This window comes from Argentina anserina, chromosome 3 (assembly GCF_933775445.1).
Source record: "Argentina anserina chromosome 3, drPotAnse1.1, whole genome shotgun sequence".
Lineage (NCBI taxonomy): Eukaryota > Viridiplantae > Streptophyta > Magnoliopsida > Rosales > Rosaceae > Argentina > Argentina anserina.
The window spans coordinates 7,107,686-7,125,533 of record NC_065874.1 but is presented as its reverse complement, the minus strand read 5'-3'; the positions used below and the strand labels follow the sequence as shown (position 1 = coordinate 7,125,533).

The 17,848-nt window shown below is 36.3% G+C and overlaps 2 protein-coding genes across 2 annotated transcripts; both read left to right on the top strand.

Annotated features, from left to right (window-relative positions):
* Positions 1-7,534: 7,534 nt before the first annotated feature.
* Positions 7,535-10,215, top strand: LOC126789534 (thioredoxin O2, mitochondrial-like). Its single transcript, XM_050515724.1, has 6 exons — positions 7,535-7,839; positions 7,930-7,980; positions 8,067-8,146; positions 9,122-9,166; positions 9,550-9,644; positions 9,991-10,215. Exons 1-6 carry the CDS (start codon positions 7,536-7,538, stop codon positions 10,001-10,003), a joined length of 588 nt encoding a protein of 195 aa, XP_050371681.1. The 5' UTR covers position 7,535; the 3' UTR covers positions 10,004-10,215.
* Positions 10,216-13,905: 3,690 nt separating this feature from the next.
* LOC126789529 (protein RGF1 INDUCIBLE TRANSCRIPTION FACTOR 1) lies at positions 13,906-17,262 on the top strand. The gene is made up of 4 exons (XM_050515716.1): positions 13,906-14,259; positions 15,502-15,576; positions 16,191-16,352; positions 16,583-17,262. Exons 1-4 carry the CDS (start codon positions 14,014-14,016, stop codon positions 16,907-16,909), a joined length of 810 nt encoding a protein of 269 aa, XP_050371673.1. The 5' UTR covers positions 13,906-14,013; the 3' UTR covers positions 16,910-17,262.
* Positions 17,263-17,848: the final 586 nt, after the last annotated feature.

Below are 17,848 nucleotides of genomic sequence, written 5' to 3'. Positions count from 1 at the left end.
CATGAATTGTGTATGAGTCATCTGAGAATATGACCCATTCATGACAATTGTGAGACTTTCTTATTTCTTGTACTATAATTAGAATCCATTATACTTATCAAAAAGAGAAATGGACTCCTTGCAGATAGATAGCGATAGTATACCGAATACAAAGAAGACATGTAGAAGACCAAAAGTAGATCGATGATGAAACTTATATTCATGGTAAGCTACAGTATAATTAAAAGTCTATTTACAAAAAATATATATATCATTCTCATGTGTTTCTATATATATAAAAGCGATACATTTCTTGATATCGTAAGTATAAGTTAAACTTATTTATATAAAATTATCATACCAATAAACAATGAGTACGAAAGCAAAATGTCACTATAAATGACACAGAGACAAGTAGAGGAAGTTACATATAATCTTAACTTCGTGTTACTTAAATACTATATTATACATTAAATACCAAATTTAGATTTAAATTATCCCACTGGGTTTCTATTTGTTATTCTTACTAGTACTCACCTACACATTTTTTTCCCTCAAAAATATAGAAGTAGTGGAGATAGGAAGTGGGGATATGGAAGTTATTTTGTAGTAACTTCTACCCACTATTTTTTCTTGTTTATATATATTTGTTAATTACAGTTACATCTTTTATATATTAAAAATTTATTTAAATTAACATATAATCTAAGATAATTTATGTAATTTCACAGATATTTTAATTGATAAAATATATTTAAGTTATTAATAATATAGATTTCAGAATCTTCCCTCTAAAAAACAGGCAAGGAGTCAATTAATATTCCGATAATATGATTATTTCCAGGGGCCTGACCATGTGCCTTTTCGTCCTTTTATTAAATGTTTTTCTTCTCAGTTTCACTGCAGTTGTCATATTTGATATTTTCCGTCGGTAAGGAGCGAAAAACAAGAAATCCAAACAGATTTCGTCATATTATAAAACGTGTTTTCCAGCAAAAGTTTTAACAAAAAACGTGACCCTCACACGCCTACCAAATCTTCAAAGAAAAATGCGGGACTTGCACGAGGGTAGTCTCGGTATATCAGTGACTAGTGTTGGCCTGATGGGTGTAACGGAAAATCGTCAACATCTTGTTTTGCACGTAATGGAGGAGACGGAAGCCGTCCAATGGCTTGATCAGGCTTCTAATTCTACGGTGACTCAAGTGCTTACGCTGATGACTTCTTCTTCAACATCTTCTTCTTCTCCTGCCTTCTTTGTCATAATCTTCTCGGTGAAAATGAGATTATGAGAGTAATGAACTTGGTGAGGCATGTCAAAATAATTAGGGAGTTAATTTACCTTCCTTTAATGAACTTGGAGTACGTTATATAAGATTTCCCCTAGAGTATTCATACGCTTCATAGTGATGTATATTCCAAATAGTTGGTCACTCATAGAGTTGTGAGGTCCCTTGCCTTTGAATGGTAAAAGTAGGTTTACCGTTATTTTTCAAACTAGGAGTTAGAAGGTATTAAGACTTGTTACGAACCGAACTTACGATTAGGGTTTCCTTTTTTTTTTTTTTTGTCTCATGGGGATTAGACTAGTACTAAGAATTGACATCTAAATCAAATCTAATATGGATAGCGAATCACTTTTGACCGCCCAAACTTAATGTAGAGATTTTACATGGTGTCTGCTTAATCTTATAACTTGCTCTCACGAACAATGACCGCTACTTTTCCTCTTCATTCTGTTAGTGTTTGTTTTAATTCAACTTCTACAATATTTCCATGTACGAGTATAATTTTGGTTGGAAAGATGACATTATTTCCACTAACTATATTGGAGAAACAAAGTTGCAAAAAGGATTGAATGATATAATCCACTAAAAACACTCACCAAGATAATAAAGACAACACAGGCTAAAATTAAACAATGGGAGTCCCTTCATGCTTCCACTCAAAGGCATCTATGTCCTCCAATGAGAAAGGGGCAAACATGATTCAAGATTTGGGATTTGGGATTTGGGATTTCATCCTGTACTTTGTGGTACTGGGGTGATATGGTCATTTAACCAATGTATTAGGTGATCAATCCCAATTCTGATTGAATACTATTAAACCCATCCGTCCCAATTGCTTCAAGTTAAGTCCATAACTGGATGAGATAGAGACACATAAACTGGGCAATGTCCTTGTCTGAGATATAAGGGGATTAAGTAGGTTGTGATGTTTCTTGAGGAATAGGTTAAGCAGGTGAGCTAAAACTTAACTGGTTGGTGCAACGTCTAGCTATGAGCAAAATTTGTTATGGGTCGTTGCATGTCTAAACTTAATGTGCTTTAAAATATTGGGGACTTGATCGGGGCGTGCTGCTTATGCTGTTTCCAAAATAAACATAGATAGTTATTAACAAGGAGGAAGAGTCGAGTTGTATTTCATCTTATATATCTCGTTATCTTGTTAATACACTATTGTTGTGTATGTGGATTACAATTTCTATATAAGAACTTACACAATGCATTTTACTTGATAGAATTTTACAACGTACTAACGTGTTTGGTTGTATGACGGGCCATTGATTCATTGTCATTGTTAACTCCACCTCGTCATGGAGACTTTTCTGGCGAGTTTCTCCGACTTCCAACCACCTTCCAGGGGGGGCGGAGGTGGAATCTGCTCCCACCACTCCCGCCTCTGAGAATTGGTGCCTAGATGCGCCGCTAGCACCGGCCACGACGGCCGAACCATTGTTCACAGTGACAGTCTCCCACATCGATGTGTGGAAAAACATACGCATTTCCCAAAGCCTATAAAAGGGACTAAAATCTTCCAAAATAGATTATGAACTTTTATCTAAGCCCTTAACCTCTTGCTTAAGAGTCTAATACTTGGTAACTTAAGCATCAGAGAGTCATAGGCCAACACCCCATCGATCTTGATCTTTGACATGGTTTTTGTCTTGTAGGCACCGAGCAGAATAAGGATTCAACCAGAAAAAACATTCAGACCCAGCTCATAACAGTCATGTATTGGAGATGAAGAAGAAAGTTACTTACTTTGCATACATGATTGAGGCAATTTGATCAGAAGCAAAGATACAAGAAAAAAACTCCAATAATTTAATGCTTAGTGACCACAAACGAACAAGGAAGAAGAACCATCCTATGAGATCCGATGTTTTTGACAAGTGAAAAAATGCGCACTCTCTTAGGAAAAATAGTACTCGCCTCACCCGCGAAACCTAGATCTCCATTTCGGTCTCTCTCGCTCTCGTTTGGCTGCGCCGCAATGCTAGGGGGGCTTTTAGCCATGCTGGCACACACGATACGATCGACTGGATGAGACCTATTTTTGTTATTGATGTATGCGATACTCAAAGGATGGGAGGTTTCACTCCTCGTACACATTATTTCCGGTTTCAAGGGGTTGTTGCAGTGAGTTTCTTACTATGGGAGATTGATGGGGCTTTGGTCAAGGGATTTGGAATATCACCTTTTAGAGGTCAATGCCGGTGCCAGTGGTTCGATAGAGCAACTCAGATTTGCGATGAGGAAACGTGTTTCTATGCTGAGGGGTGTGTAGATGTCTCTACACTGCTAAGCTGGTGGGAAACCGATCCTGACGGCAGAGCATTGGCTACGATGGTAATGCAATGAGGAACAACGGCTGAGTCAGTGGTTCGACGAGTCGGCTTGCTGAAGTGGCTGGAAGGATGCGCTACACTTCGTCTTGTTTGCGGTCTCCATAGATCTGGATTTCTCTCAGATCTACTATGGTTTCTTCTTGCAGGCTCGTAAGTTTGTGGTTGGATCTGACGACATGAAGACGGCCACGACAACAGTGTGGTGGTTACGGTGCAACAGTCGAATGAGATTGAGAGGGTTTGTGTTTGGTGTACCTGCCTACTATGCTAGGTAGTACGGACACGTGCTCATGGTACCGTATTGCGTGTCCGACACAGATACGTTTGGACACGCGTGGACACGCGAACTGACTTTTGACACGATCCCGACACGCGAGTATCCGAATCGGACACGCGGACACGCACCAACTCATAATAAAAATGAAAATGCTTATGGTGAGAATCGAACCTTGATCATCCAAGGCACTCAACAACTCCTCAACCATTCCAACATATTTAGTTTTTTGTTACATTTATGCACACTTTAATATATATAAAGACAGAAATTCGTGATAAAAATAAGAATGCTTGTGGTGGGATTTGAACATTGGTTATCCAATGTACTTATCAAGTCCTTAGCCATTCTAACAAGTTATGTTTTCATCATTTTAATGCACACTTTGACATATATATACATCTAAAGTTCTAAATACTTTCGAATTTATAAAATAAATAAATATATATTATTTCAAGTTATGTTTTCATCATTTTAATTAGGGGTGGACACATGACGGGATGGGACGGGACGAGGCTCATCCCACGTCCCGTCCCACTCTTTTAAATCGGGACGAGATGAGGGTTTTTAAGAATGCATCTCACTCGGGATTAATCCCGGTTGGGACGAGACGAGATCGGGACGGGACGGGACGGGACAAATCCCACCTTCCTATGAAGTTAAATAAAAACATTTTTTTTACTTTTTCATTAACAAAATAATATTTAATAATGAAATTTTAACAAAAAAAATATATATTATGTTCAAAATATTATAATTTACCATCATTATTTGAGTTGATATAATTTTGGAGTTATTAAGAACATAAATTAGTTTTATTTTGATACAAATATATAAGAATTTTGAAGTTTTCATTAAAGGTGGGACGGGACGGGACGAAGCGGGATATAAATTATTCGTCCCACGTCCCGTCCCACTATTATGAAACGGGACGGGATCGGGACGGGACGAACGTTTTTAGACCTCCGTCCCGTCCCGTCCCTACGAATTTCGGGACGGGATCGAGATTTCCGTTTTTTATGCCCACCTCTAATTTTAATACACACTTTGACATATATATACATCTAAAATTCTAATACTTTCATATTTATAAAATAAATATATATATTAAAATAATATTTAATTAACGTGTCCACCACATTCCTTGTCCAAAAAAATTTATATATACTGTGTCTACGTATCGAATCGTGTCCAATATGGACACTCGTGTTCGTGTCCGTGCTACTTAGCTACTATGGTTTCTTCTTGCAGGCTGGCGGGTTTATGGTTGGATCTGACGACACGACGACGACTACAACAACGGTGTGGTGGTTACGGTGCAGCAGTCGAATGTGTTGGGTGTACTGCAAAGGTACACTGGGCCTGGTGTACCAATGGGTTGTGGGCCTTATGATCTGATAGCATGGTTTTGGGCTTTGGCCTGGGTCTAGGGTTTTGGATAGGGGTGGGCACGGGACGGGATGAGACGGGACGAAGCTCATCCCACGTCTCATCCCACTCTTTTGAATCGGGACGGGACGAGGGTTTTTAAGAATGCATTCCACTCGGGATTAATCCCGGTTGGGACGGGACGGGATCGGGATGGGACGGGACAAATCCCAACTTCCTATGAAGTTAAATAAAAACCTAAATTTTTACTTTTTCATTAACAAAGTAACATTTAATAATGAAATGTTAACAAAAAAAATGCATATTATGTTCAAAATATTATAATTTAGCATATTAGCAAGTTGAAATAATTTTGGAGTTATTAAAAACATAAATTAGTTTCATTTTAATACAAATATATAAGAATTTTTAAGTTTTTATTAAAGGTGGGATGGGACGGGACAGGACGAAGCGGGATATAAATTATTCGTCCCACGTCTCGTCCCACTATTATGAAACCGGACGGGATCGGGACGAGATCGGGATTTCCGTTTTTTATGCCCACCCCTAGTTTTGGACAATATGAGGTATTTATCTTGAGTTTCTGTTTAATTACTACCTCTAGCTTTATCGAGCGACTTGTTTTTGTCCCTGATTCACCCATGTGGTGTTTTTTCCCTTTGTGGATTACACTGGCTTTGTCCAGAACGGAAGGACTTGGTTTCTTACTCTGGTGTCAATCAATCCCATCTGTTTCTGGATTTGTGGTTACTCATTACCAAAACTATCTATCAATTACCATTGTGTACCTTTATGAGAGCTCGAGTGCCTGTACGCTTAAAGTGGAGTTTGACACTTACCTGTCAGATTATGGGTGCTCACACGTGAGTTTATCACTTCCCATTTTATTTGGTTATGGTTCTTTGTCACGTTTCTTGGTCCCTTTTAGTCAGCCTCAGCTCCTTCATGATTTGGGTTTCAATAATGGTTTGTTTGTTGTTTTGAGAGATTTATTCTTCGGGGTCGTGATTTTCCATATGATATAAACCATGGGATTCATTTGGCTTCAGTTTCTCGAGCATCATCGCTCTGATTTTTTACTCCTCACTACCTTGTGGTTGTTGGTGGCGACGTTGATGGCGACAACAATGTTAGCAAGCATTGGTGGTGGGTGTGGTAGATATCTTAGTATTGTTGCATTTATATTAATGAATTGTGGGTCTTTTGTCACTTTTTCTAATTTGATCAAGTTGGAGACATACGCTCTTTGTTATTAGCGTATTTTACTGGCTTTGCTTTCTATGGTTATGTATTTTCGTAATTTGGGATTGCCCTTGATTAATGAATTATTCATTACTCTCTCAAAAAAAAAAATTTTGAGGCAATTGCTTCCTTGTGAAATTGTGGCCGGCATAGGTTGAATTTTGTTTCCGTGGCTAATTGCCCGAACGATTGCGCTTGGAGATTGGGATTTGATATGGAAGTTGTGAATTGGATCATAGAATACTTGCTTTTGACAATTGTAAAGCCTACTAGAAAACTTGTATATTTCGACTGTCAGGTGTTTCCAATACCACTTGGGGAAGCAATTCAATCTGACTGTGGGCTATGGCACCCACAAAATACTATCAATACATCTATAATTGAGCAAATTTTATAAAGAATAAAACAACTATACAATCCTGCTGCTACTACAATACAATCCTGCAATAGATTTTACTGATGTTCAAACAATGCAAAATCAGAGATTCAGAGACACATCCATTGTAGTGTTTCTAACACCTAATGGCGATACATTCTATAATTTCTATCCCATTGTGGTAATGGTACATTTTACATGTCTTCAACCCCGCATCTGTAGCCTTCAAAGCTCCAACCATGAACCATGTATCTGTTACCATCATTCTTGATATAAAAAAAAAAGTAAACAATGTACACCGTGACAATAATATTACAAACACCTAATCATTTCACGAAATTAAGTTATTAACAATTTTGACATTCTTTCTGCTTAAATCCAAAGAGAAAAGTGTGCTTTTGTTACAAAAATATTTGAAAGTATTGCGCAATCAACACAGAGACTTAAGTTCCCCGTTCTATAATTTATGGCACTGTACCAAATGATACATGGGATAACTTCATAGTTATCTAAGAGACTCGTATTCTAAACCCAAAAAACAAAAAACCAAATTTCTTAATGGCCCATATACTGTGGGCTGTTCTACTTGATTCCTTAAAGGCCCGCTTTCTTCTTCTTCTTCTTGCTCTTAAACCCATCTGTAGATGGAAGCAGCAGATCAACACGCAACAACTATGGCGAGAAGAAACTCAGGGTTTCTCCTGGTGCGCCAATTGCTTGCCAATTCCCTTCTTCCTCACCACAACAACCTCCCCTCCTATTCAATCCGAACCCTCTCTTCATTCTCAAAGCCCCAATCTTCACCAGGCCCAAATCCTCCTCCCAACCCAAAACCCTCCTCCAATTTCCCATCTTTTCGATCCTTCTCATCTTCCCCAGCTGCCCCCTCAAACCTTGTAATAATTAAGACCGAGGAACAACTGAAGAGCGCACTCAGCGAAGCTGAAGGTGAATACTTGCTTGTTTACCCCTCTTTGAATTCCATAAAGCTGGTAACTTTGATCCAAAGTTTTGATCTTTTACTTTGTTTTGTGACAGATGAGTATCTGCCAGCTGTTTTTTACTTCACTGCGGTTTGGTGTGGGCCTTGTAAGTTGTAAAAGATTTTACTTTTTACTTTTTTTACTTGATGTGAGGAGTTTGTGACTTTACTGATATCTGTTTCTGTTGTGCAGGCAGGTTCATAGCTCCAGTAATTGGGGAGCTGAGTGAGCAATACCCGCATGTGACAACATTTAAGATTGACATTGATGAGGTGTGTTGTAGTTGTTGCTGATTGAGTTGTCAATTGTGTTGTTATGGTTCTTAAGTATGATGAGTTACTTTTGTTTGGTTTGTTTTGAGTTCTAGTTATGCGGAAAATAGCTACATTAGGTTGCAGTTTAGTCAGAACAATTCTGTCGTAGGATTGTGATGTTCTCGGTGTCGAATTGTTATTGCTTCTTAGAAATGGTAAGACTGAGTTCAGAATGCTTTGGTTTATGAGCTATTGAGCTATTTTTGTTGGGGAAATTGGGTTTAATGTTGAAACAAAATAGGGCACAAGTTACATGAGAAAATGGAGAACACCTGAATCATTAATGTAGTTGGCCGGGATGGTATAATATATACTTATATTAGGTCGTATGCTGAAGGGGAATATCTTGGCTGGATGCAATTGTATAATTGATATCATATACATATTAGACTATCCTGACTCGATGCTTTGAAGCTATTGTTGGAAGTAACAGTATGAAAGCAAATTGCCTTTACTTAATTAACAATAATAATAAAAAAATGTTTCTGTATAGACAAACCTACAAACAATTTATGATCCTTAGAAAGTTCTCTAGGTTGAAGCTATTTCTGTATGTTCAGTTCAACCAGGGCATCATTCTGACCCATAGATCCCATATAATTCTTACTGCAGACCTTTGCATGATTAATTTATAATATTCTAACTTCTAAGTTAATGTTGATCCAGCTTAAAATAAACCCCATAAACTACCCGACATGGCCTCTGTTTGCATTTGCATGAGGTTTCTCCCATGCTTGTCTGTTCATCTAGGCTAAGTATCTGGTAAATAATAAGTCTTAACATAATTTATTGGCAATGCATCAATGTCCTGCCCATGCAGTTAATTTTTCTAATAGACTAATTATTGTTCAACATGCAGAATATTATAGATGAAATATGATATCATTTCTTGTTATACCTCATAACTGTAGAACTAATATGATCTCTCTATAGGAGGGCCTTGGAAGCACATTGGACAAGTTCGGTATTTCCGCTGTGGTAAATGGTTTGATCCTCTTATATTTTTAAGTGTAAATGCATATAATTTGCTCCGTGGTCCAACAGTTCACGTGTACTGGCGGTTATCTCTTTTTGCACTGCACTGTTGAATATATTCTTTATCAGTATTCCGATGTTCCAATTCCTTATAACTGTAATACGGATGTTCAGTTGCATCATTGTCATTGCCTCTGCTGTTTTCATTCTGTGCTAATTGATGTGCCATAAACAGTATGATATATGGCATTGTGAATTTAGAGGAATTAGATATCAGGTAATGTTTAGCAAGGGTGCTAAACAGTTGGTTAAGTGAGTATATATGTTTCAGACATTTTATATTTAGAAAAGAGAATGTTAGTTTGCTGATGTGCATTTTTCTGCAGCCAAGATTCCATTTCTTTCAAAACGGGAAAATAGCTGCTGACGTTGTTGGTGCTGATGCTGCACACTTGAAAGAAACTTTTGAACAACTTTACAAGTAATTCTTTACCCATCTATTTGACATTTTCATGCCTTTCATTTTGACCAAGAAAAAAACTCATTTAAATATCCTATGCTCTCTTGTAACCTTAATTTCTTCATCTCCCTCAGCCCAGAATGCTGATATTATTATGTTCTAGTTTTTTTTTATTATTGGAATAGTTAACGGCAGTTTACAATCACAGTTAATAAGCATGTACCCATGATATATATGCAGTTATGGCTATTCCTAGACCATTATATTATTCGGAGGAAGTGGATTTTATTAACTTCACCTAAACCGTATAGTTTTCACCTTCATTCCTACCATTAAATCATAGCTGAGTAATGTTGTTATGCTGCAGGCCGGACTTGTGAACAAAGAGAGAAGCAAATAAGGCTCGTCTTAGTGGAGCTGCCAGCAAAAGATGCAACATGAAATCATGGTACTACCTGATTATAAGCTTCTCTTCTCCCCACTGACTTGTCTTTTGTTGACCCACTAGCACCTTATTGTGTTAAATCTTGAAACCTTACGAAGTCTGAACCTGTGCGATGGATGAAATGTTAAGTAATTTGTTTGGCCTGAATAGTCTCCTTGACTCAAACTTGGTGCCTGTCTATTAATGATGTCGTACATCTAACTTCTATTTCGAACGTGAGCCGAACTCAGAATGAATACAAAGACGAATATGTTTGGACGTTTGATGTGGAAGAATTTGACGTTACGTTTAGTTACCAAGTCAACAATTGGAATCCTAAGCTACCACAACATTCAGTTACCATCAAATAATGTTGTTTGGAGAATGAACCTAGTTATTCCAGATTATTATATACTTACCAAACAGTGTTGTTAGATCTATAGCCTATTAAGCCTAACTATCTATGGGAATATTTTGGAAAGCTAATTGTCCGATGCATTTCCACGTGCGTCTCTGCGTAAGTAACAATATCACACCAAATAAATTCCAGAATGAGGGCACATTCTCTTTGTTTTCTTCTCAATATCTTGCTCAATTACTAAACCAAAAAAAAAAAAAAAACCTTTGACGTTTGAATAAATTAGATCAAAAGGAAAAAAGAAAAAGAAAAAAAAGATTCGAACATGATCTTCAGTGTATGTTTGATATTAATCAAATTATCATAGTACTTTGAATAATTCTAATATTTCAGATATGTAAAACGGGAGCCTACTTCAATTTAACTGATCATCAATCAAAGACAAGTGGAATGTTAGAAGAGATCATTATGGCTACAAATGATTTGATTCATAAAGTCATCTCCTCCATGCGTAATCAAATTCATGAGTGTACAAATAGCGATTCCTTAATGTTTTATTGGACACAAAAATGCTTTCATTATGATCATTTTGATTCCTTTGTGTTAAACTGTTAATAAGTAAATACATGAGTATTTGTACGTTGCAATCATTCATTCATTCACTCAAGTAAACGTGCAATGAGGCTGTTCTCTCTCTATGAGACCTTCCCCACCTGAAAATCACTGCTAGGTTTAGTTAAGCGAGTAACAACAGTCTAACACAGCATAAGGGGACTTGGGTAAGTTCCAAAATAGGACGCACCTCCCCAAATTAGGAGACAAACATGACCACCTAATTGTGTTATTGAGTCATCCCATACCATACAAAATATTTCTTCGAGTAATCCAATGAAATTTTATATCCAGAAAATGGACAGATCAAGTATGAATGAAGTATATCCACTGTTTTAAATATCCAGATATATCTTTAATATATTCTCGATATATCTTCGGTATTAAGAAAACGATACAATATTCTATATATCTTTTCAAGTTATTGGTCAACCCTAATTTCATAGTCAAAATTCGATATATCGGGTCAACCAGATTTTGATCCGATATATTAGATTTTTTAAATTTTATTTCAAATAAAAATGTCATCGTTTTACTTTTACAAGAAAATAAAAAATGACTAAATCTAAAATTGAGACGCGATGCGTCTTATATTAGTGAAAAATTTCATATTTTACGAACACAAAAACTTCATATTCATATTCATATTCAAAGTAATTTTGAACGCCGATCTCTTAATCAGAGAAGCCAAAAATATCATCAGTTGAAACCTCTAACGTTATATGTGAAGTCAAACCACTTTCTATATGCCTCAAAATCCAACAAATCGTTATTTAGACACTTTTTTATTATTATTATTTAAAACCATTTATGTATTTTTATTTAATACTTGGTTGTAGTAAAATTGATAAATTTAATAAATTTAATTAAAAATAGTAAATACGATAAATCCGATATATCCTCAATATATCATATCTCTTAACCGATACGATCCCGATAAACAATAGTCAGACCATTGAGTATATCACCTTATGCATGAAAAATAATATGATTCATAAAATTATTGCATGACAATTAAAATGGGGGAAAAAGGACACACCAAGTAGGCATAAATACAAGTAAAGGACCTGTAGGTCATATGCCAAAGCTTTTCAACCGAGGTAGTGCGATTGTACCTATAGGTAAGATAGACAAACCAACCCGGCCAGGGCCATTTTAATAATGATACTCAAAGAGAGTACCCTTGTTCTTCTTCTTTTTGAAATCCTTTTTTTTTTCCCATTGTTTCTTCATTAAGCTTTGCATATAAAATTTGGACACTCCTAGATTTCGAAGTTCTTTCTTTCTTGTTGTTAATCTCCTATATGTTTCGTGAACAGGAGGATTAAAGTAATTAACGCTTTTTTGATTGATGTAGTACTGCTGATGAACTGAAACTAATATACATGCATTCCCAGTGGTTCCCAGTGGTTGCATGTATTCTCTTTCTATGGTCAAAGAAAGATTTTTGTGTGTTTTTCTTGTAGGGTTTTTCTGTACGTTGAAGAAATATGGGAACCCCAGCAAATAAATAATGCAACTCAATCAAAACCTCATAGAACAAACTTCATGGTTCCAAAGTTATGCATCTGTCAGACAAAAAATAAAAAGGGAAAATGTGATAATAGCTTTGATTTTAGTTGATTTTGTGGTTGCTATTGCTCGATGCCTCGATCTACTCCAGAAGTCCACTATTCACCATATGAGGAGCAGAGGCGGATTTAGGAACTGAATTTAGTCTAAGCTAATTTACCTCCCCTGTAAGCAATCGGTTACGTCAATATAATTTTGGTATTTTTTTTTCTTTAGTTAAAATGGTATTTCAATACAATCACCTTATTAAACCCAATTTTAGAGGAAAAATTGGGGGGGGGGGGGGGGAAATAAGAAGAAAAATAGTACTTTTACATAGAAAAGAGGTTCTCTCACAAGAAAAACTAGAAAATAGGAAATATATATTATGAAAAAGGAAGGAGAAAATAAAGAAAGATGAAAAACTGTAAAAAGTTAGAAAAAAAATCCATGCTAAGGTTCGAACCCAGGATATGGGGTGTGCTTGTAAAGATAGTAAGTTAACTGAACACAAGATTTTAGTAGTGTGTGCAAAAGTTTATGTGTATTGAAAAAACAGTATGGGCTGCAGCTATACTGTCCTTCAAACAGGTCCGCCAATGATGAAGAGTGTTGCTTCTTCTTTTTTCATTTTCGATTATAACATGAGCTGTGAGTTGAGAAATATTGCTGTAGCAGCTCACTGCACAAGATGTAAAATTCAACTTACTGCACAAGTCGTACAACTTAACTTACTGCACACGATGTAAAACATTGTGCCTTTTACTGTTGGAAATTGAAACTTACTGCATAAGCTTGGACATAGCCCATTACTTGAATTGATAGGTGGCCACTCTTTGACACAAACTGAAGCTTGTTTAAGACATCGTTCTTCTGATCTCCAAGCTTTCTGAACAAATTTCTTTGGCCAAAAACATAAAATATAAGTGCACCCTTCAAATAAAGCAAAGCAAAGAGTGCATTGTAATATATAGCTATAAGCAGGATTGCAGGAACTGGAATTTTCAATTTTGTAGTATGCAAATGCAGTGAGCGAGTTAGCTAGTAGTACTGCACAAGAAGAAGAAGTACAGATTGGTGGGCTGTCTTCCCGCCATTAACTCCACTCCCCCGCACCCTACAATAGTCACCAGTCACCACTCTCTCTCTATTGCAAAAATGTTTGCTCTTTCTGGAGTTTCTTGATTATTTCTCAAATAAAAACCTTCTCCCTCAGTCTCTCTCCCTGAGTCTCTAAACGACAACAGTTCTGGAACCTCCCCTGCTATAAAAGACCAAGTTTTGGTTTAGGGTTTTCAAACCCGCTTGGGAAAATAAAAAAGAAATCAAATTTGCTATTGGGTGGCCATAAGCTTAAATACCCCTTTTGAGCTCACACACCAACACCACTCACTCTTTGAGTCTTTCTTTCAAGACAGTGGAGAGAGAATCTCATCAATTGAATTATGGTGAGACATCATCATCATCATCAGAGAGAGGTTTCTTCCTCATCCACAACATGTATGGAGGATGATGAAATGAATCACATGAAGCCTGCATGGCTACAAGGTTTGATGGGGGAGACATTCTTTGGTGGTTGTGGGGTCCATGAGAACCGCAGGAAGAGCGAGAAGAACGTCTTCTGTTTGCACTGCTGCCTCTCTATTTGCCCACACTGCCTTCATTCTCATCGCTCCCATCCTCTACTTCAGGTTAAGTAAATATCATCATCATCTTCTTGTTCATCTACAATTGAAGCTTGCTTTCATCTAGAATTGTTGAATTCTGACTACTTTTTCAATTCTTATAAATTATGGTTCTTTCTGGTTTCAAGTTTTCAACTTCGATTCATTCTTGGCAAATTTCCTTTTGGATTTTTCTGTTATGTACTTTTTCTGGGTCTAGTCCAAAATTCTTTTGCAATTCCACTGTAGAATTCTCTTACCCTCTGCACTCTGCAGCTACTTGTTGAATTCATGTGCAGCTCTGCAACTTTGGCCTTGAATTTTTGTTGTACTTAATTATTTTGTCTGGGAAGAAAAAGAAGTTCTGGTTCTTTGTCTTTCTTTGGATTTTCGAGTACTTGCACAATCAGGGTGAATTTTCACTGAAGATTTCATTTAATTGAATGCTACCCATGAACTAATTCATTCTTATGGATCTTTCTCAAACTCTAGGAATTGGATTAGTTCGGGTCTCTCCTAATTTCTGTCTTGATTAGTACTTTGTTTGGTTTTCCATGATACCTTTCTGCAAATTTTTAGCTGAAATGTTGTAATTCACACTCCAGAAATTTGTCAACTTATATTGAATCTTCTACTTTCTACTTCTTCAGAAACTTTCTTTGATTTCTGATGATCTTGATTTGCCAAAGAAACAAAAAGAAGAAGATAATTCTTGTTAAACTTTTGGATCCTTCAATTATGTGTCTCATTTACTACTCTGTATTCATGCAATTTCTTTTAATTTTGATAGAGTGATGTCCCAGAAAGAGTTTCATTATGACTTCTCTGTATCCCACTTTTTAGACTTGCTTCCTTTTTTCCTTATCAGTAGAAGATTTCCTTTTATCCATTTGCACCCTGCAAAAGTTCCTCTCAGCTGTTGCTTTCAATGGAAGTGAAACTTTGACTAGATCTTTCCAATTACATAAATGAATGCACTTAAATTATTAACTGGTTTCCTGGTGAGGTAATAACTTATGGTTATCTCTGATAAATTACTATGTTTGGAAAGGAAATTTCTGCAGTTGAAAGTTACCTAAACTTTGGTGTTTACTGTTAATCATCTTAATCTGATGTCATATGCATAACTCAATTGTGTGGGTTCAAACCCAATCGGGTTTAAAAAATCAGCTCAAATGTTCTTTGTTCAGTTAACTCTTTGGTATTGTAACACTAGTTTCTGGCCAGACAAGTTCCAATTGACATAATCTTTTTGACTCCATATGACAGGTTAGAAGATATGTCTACCATGATGTAGTTAGATTGGGAGATCTTGAGAAGCTCATTGACTGTTCCTATATTCAGGTATATTGAGGTTTTGGTTCAATATCAAACAAACTGAATTGTAAAGCAAAAATTATATCATGCTGTGTTTCAGATAAGTGTATATAATGCAAGGGAAATCCACAGTTACCTGCATGCATGTGATACCGACATTTACAGACATATCCATAAAATTGTTGTCATTATGGTACAAAAGAGTTAATTTTTGGATGATTATAGTTCTACTAAAGATGATTACTTCACTTGGAACATTTTAACAAGTTTCTTATTAATTGTCTTTTGTTTAGTTATATGTAACTGTGTGAATACCGTATGTTTAAATATAGTAATTTTGTTATTAATACCGTATGCTTGTTTGAATTGTAAATGTTATGCAATTAGTTGTAAGATTATTATATAATAAATAAAAATTTAACGCATGATATATATTCTAAGAAGAAGAAAAAAGACATGCATTTAGGCTATGTCAGGTGTGGTTTGTCTTCTTCTTATGTGTTCATGAATCATGATGGTGAAAGAAGTATGAATCGGGTCACTCGCCTAGTCACAAGTTGCTGTATATTTTTGTTTTCTCAATTCTGTTAACCATTATGCCTCGCTATATTGTATTCATTGTTTGGATGCACTTACTGCAGCCCTACTCCAATAACGGTGCCAAAGTTATATTCCTGAATCAGAGGCCACAGTCAAGGCCACTGTCCCGGACTAATTGCAACAAAGGCTTTGCCGCCAATATCTGTTTCACTTGTGACAGGATTCTTCAAGAGCCCTTTCGCTTTTGTTCGCTCTCATGCAAGGTCCATATCAATTCTCATTGTCCAATTGCCTATTTCAAGGGTTTCCACAGTTTCTGACACACTTGCCCTACAATTATCATAGCTAAATCCTCATAAGATTCTAAGCTAGTTGATAATTGACACATATCTCAGACACTTAATGTGGTTCTCTAGTGTAGGATTGTTATAATTAATTGATACTATCACATAATGTGTCGCTGATGTAGATTGAAACCGAGAACTTATTTCAGGTCAATCACTTGGTGCTCCAAGAGGAAGATTTATCCGGGATACTCTACCGGTTTGATGAATCTGACTTCACAATTTCTCAATTCGAGGGGCTGCGGATGGATGGCTCGGAGGTGATCGATGACGATGGCCAAATGATGGCTAGCTCTATCGTAGGGGATCCTGAAATGCAGTGGAGAGGCTCATCATGCTCCAACAACAGCGACTCGGTAATGTCACGTGAACCAGAGGTCGTCGTCAAGAGGAAGAAGAAAGGGATCATCCCAGGGATCATGCTCTCTCTCAGCAGCAGGAGAAAGGGGGCTCCTCAGAGGGCTCCTCTTTCTTAGTGACCGGCCAAACTATCAACTATGCATGAATAATAAAAAATGGTCGTAGGGCTTCAATTATCGACACCAGCCTATGAAATATGTTATTAACTAGGTACTAATACAAAGGGCTGGTCTAGATCCACGGTTAATAACTTAATATAGCTTAAATTTCTGTGTAATGTATTGTTTGTATTAGTGAGTGTTAATTACGGGGTAATGTGCATGGGAGCATTTCCATTGCTGGCTTTAGGTGGCTGCTGAGAGCTAGTATATTATCTTATTATCTGAAGGGTTTATAGGCTCTCAGCGCTACCAATTTTGTTTTGTATGTAAAGCTAAGACGATGGACCTTTGCTGGTATATATGCTTTAAATTTATTTGCTTCTTTGAGTTATTGTTATTCTATACAGTTCTACTGTTTGGTGCTGGACTGGTCAAATTGATCCCCATTCATTTTTGTTTCTGTTTGCAGTAATTTTGGATGCAACTGATCGAACATGTATAGAAGTGATGGAACCATTATTAAGTTCATGGATAGGTACAATGACCTATAATAACTCATGACCATATCACAAACTGAAATATCACTAGTTAGGTTTACCGTTTAGAAAACCATGAAGATATTAAAATGACTATATACATCAAGTAAAATGTATGGGCGTCACAATATGACGTCAACATAATCTTATGTGGTATGTCACGTCAGTAATTAAAATATCACAAAATTTTATTTTTAAATAAAAAACAATTATATCTTTATAAATAATTTAATTTAATTTATTAGAGATGATATCGGTAATAATTAAGGGATAATTAATCACCAAAATAAAAGAATCTTTACCAAAAACTTTTTATCTAATTGAATTAGTCAATTATCATTGAATTGTGTTTCCTCTTAATTAAGAATCTTACCCAAAAAATCTCATTTTTCTATCACTAAATATGTCAAGAAAATTT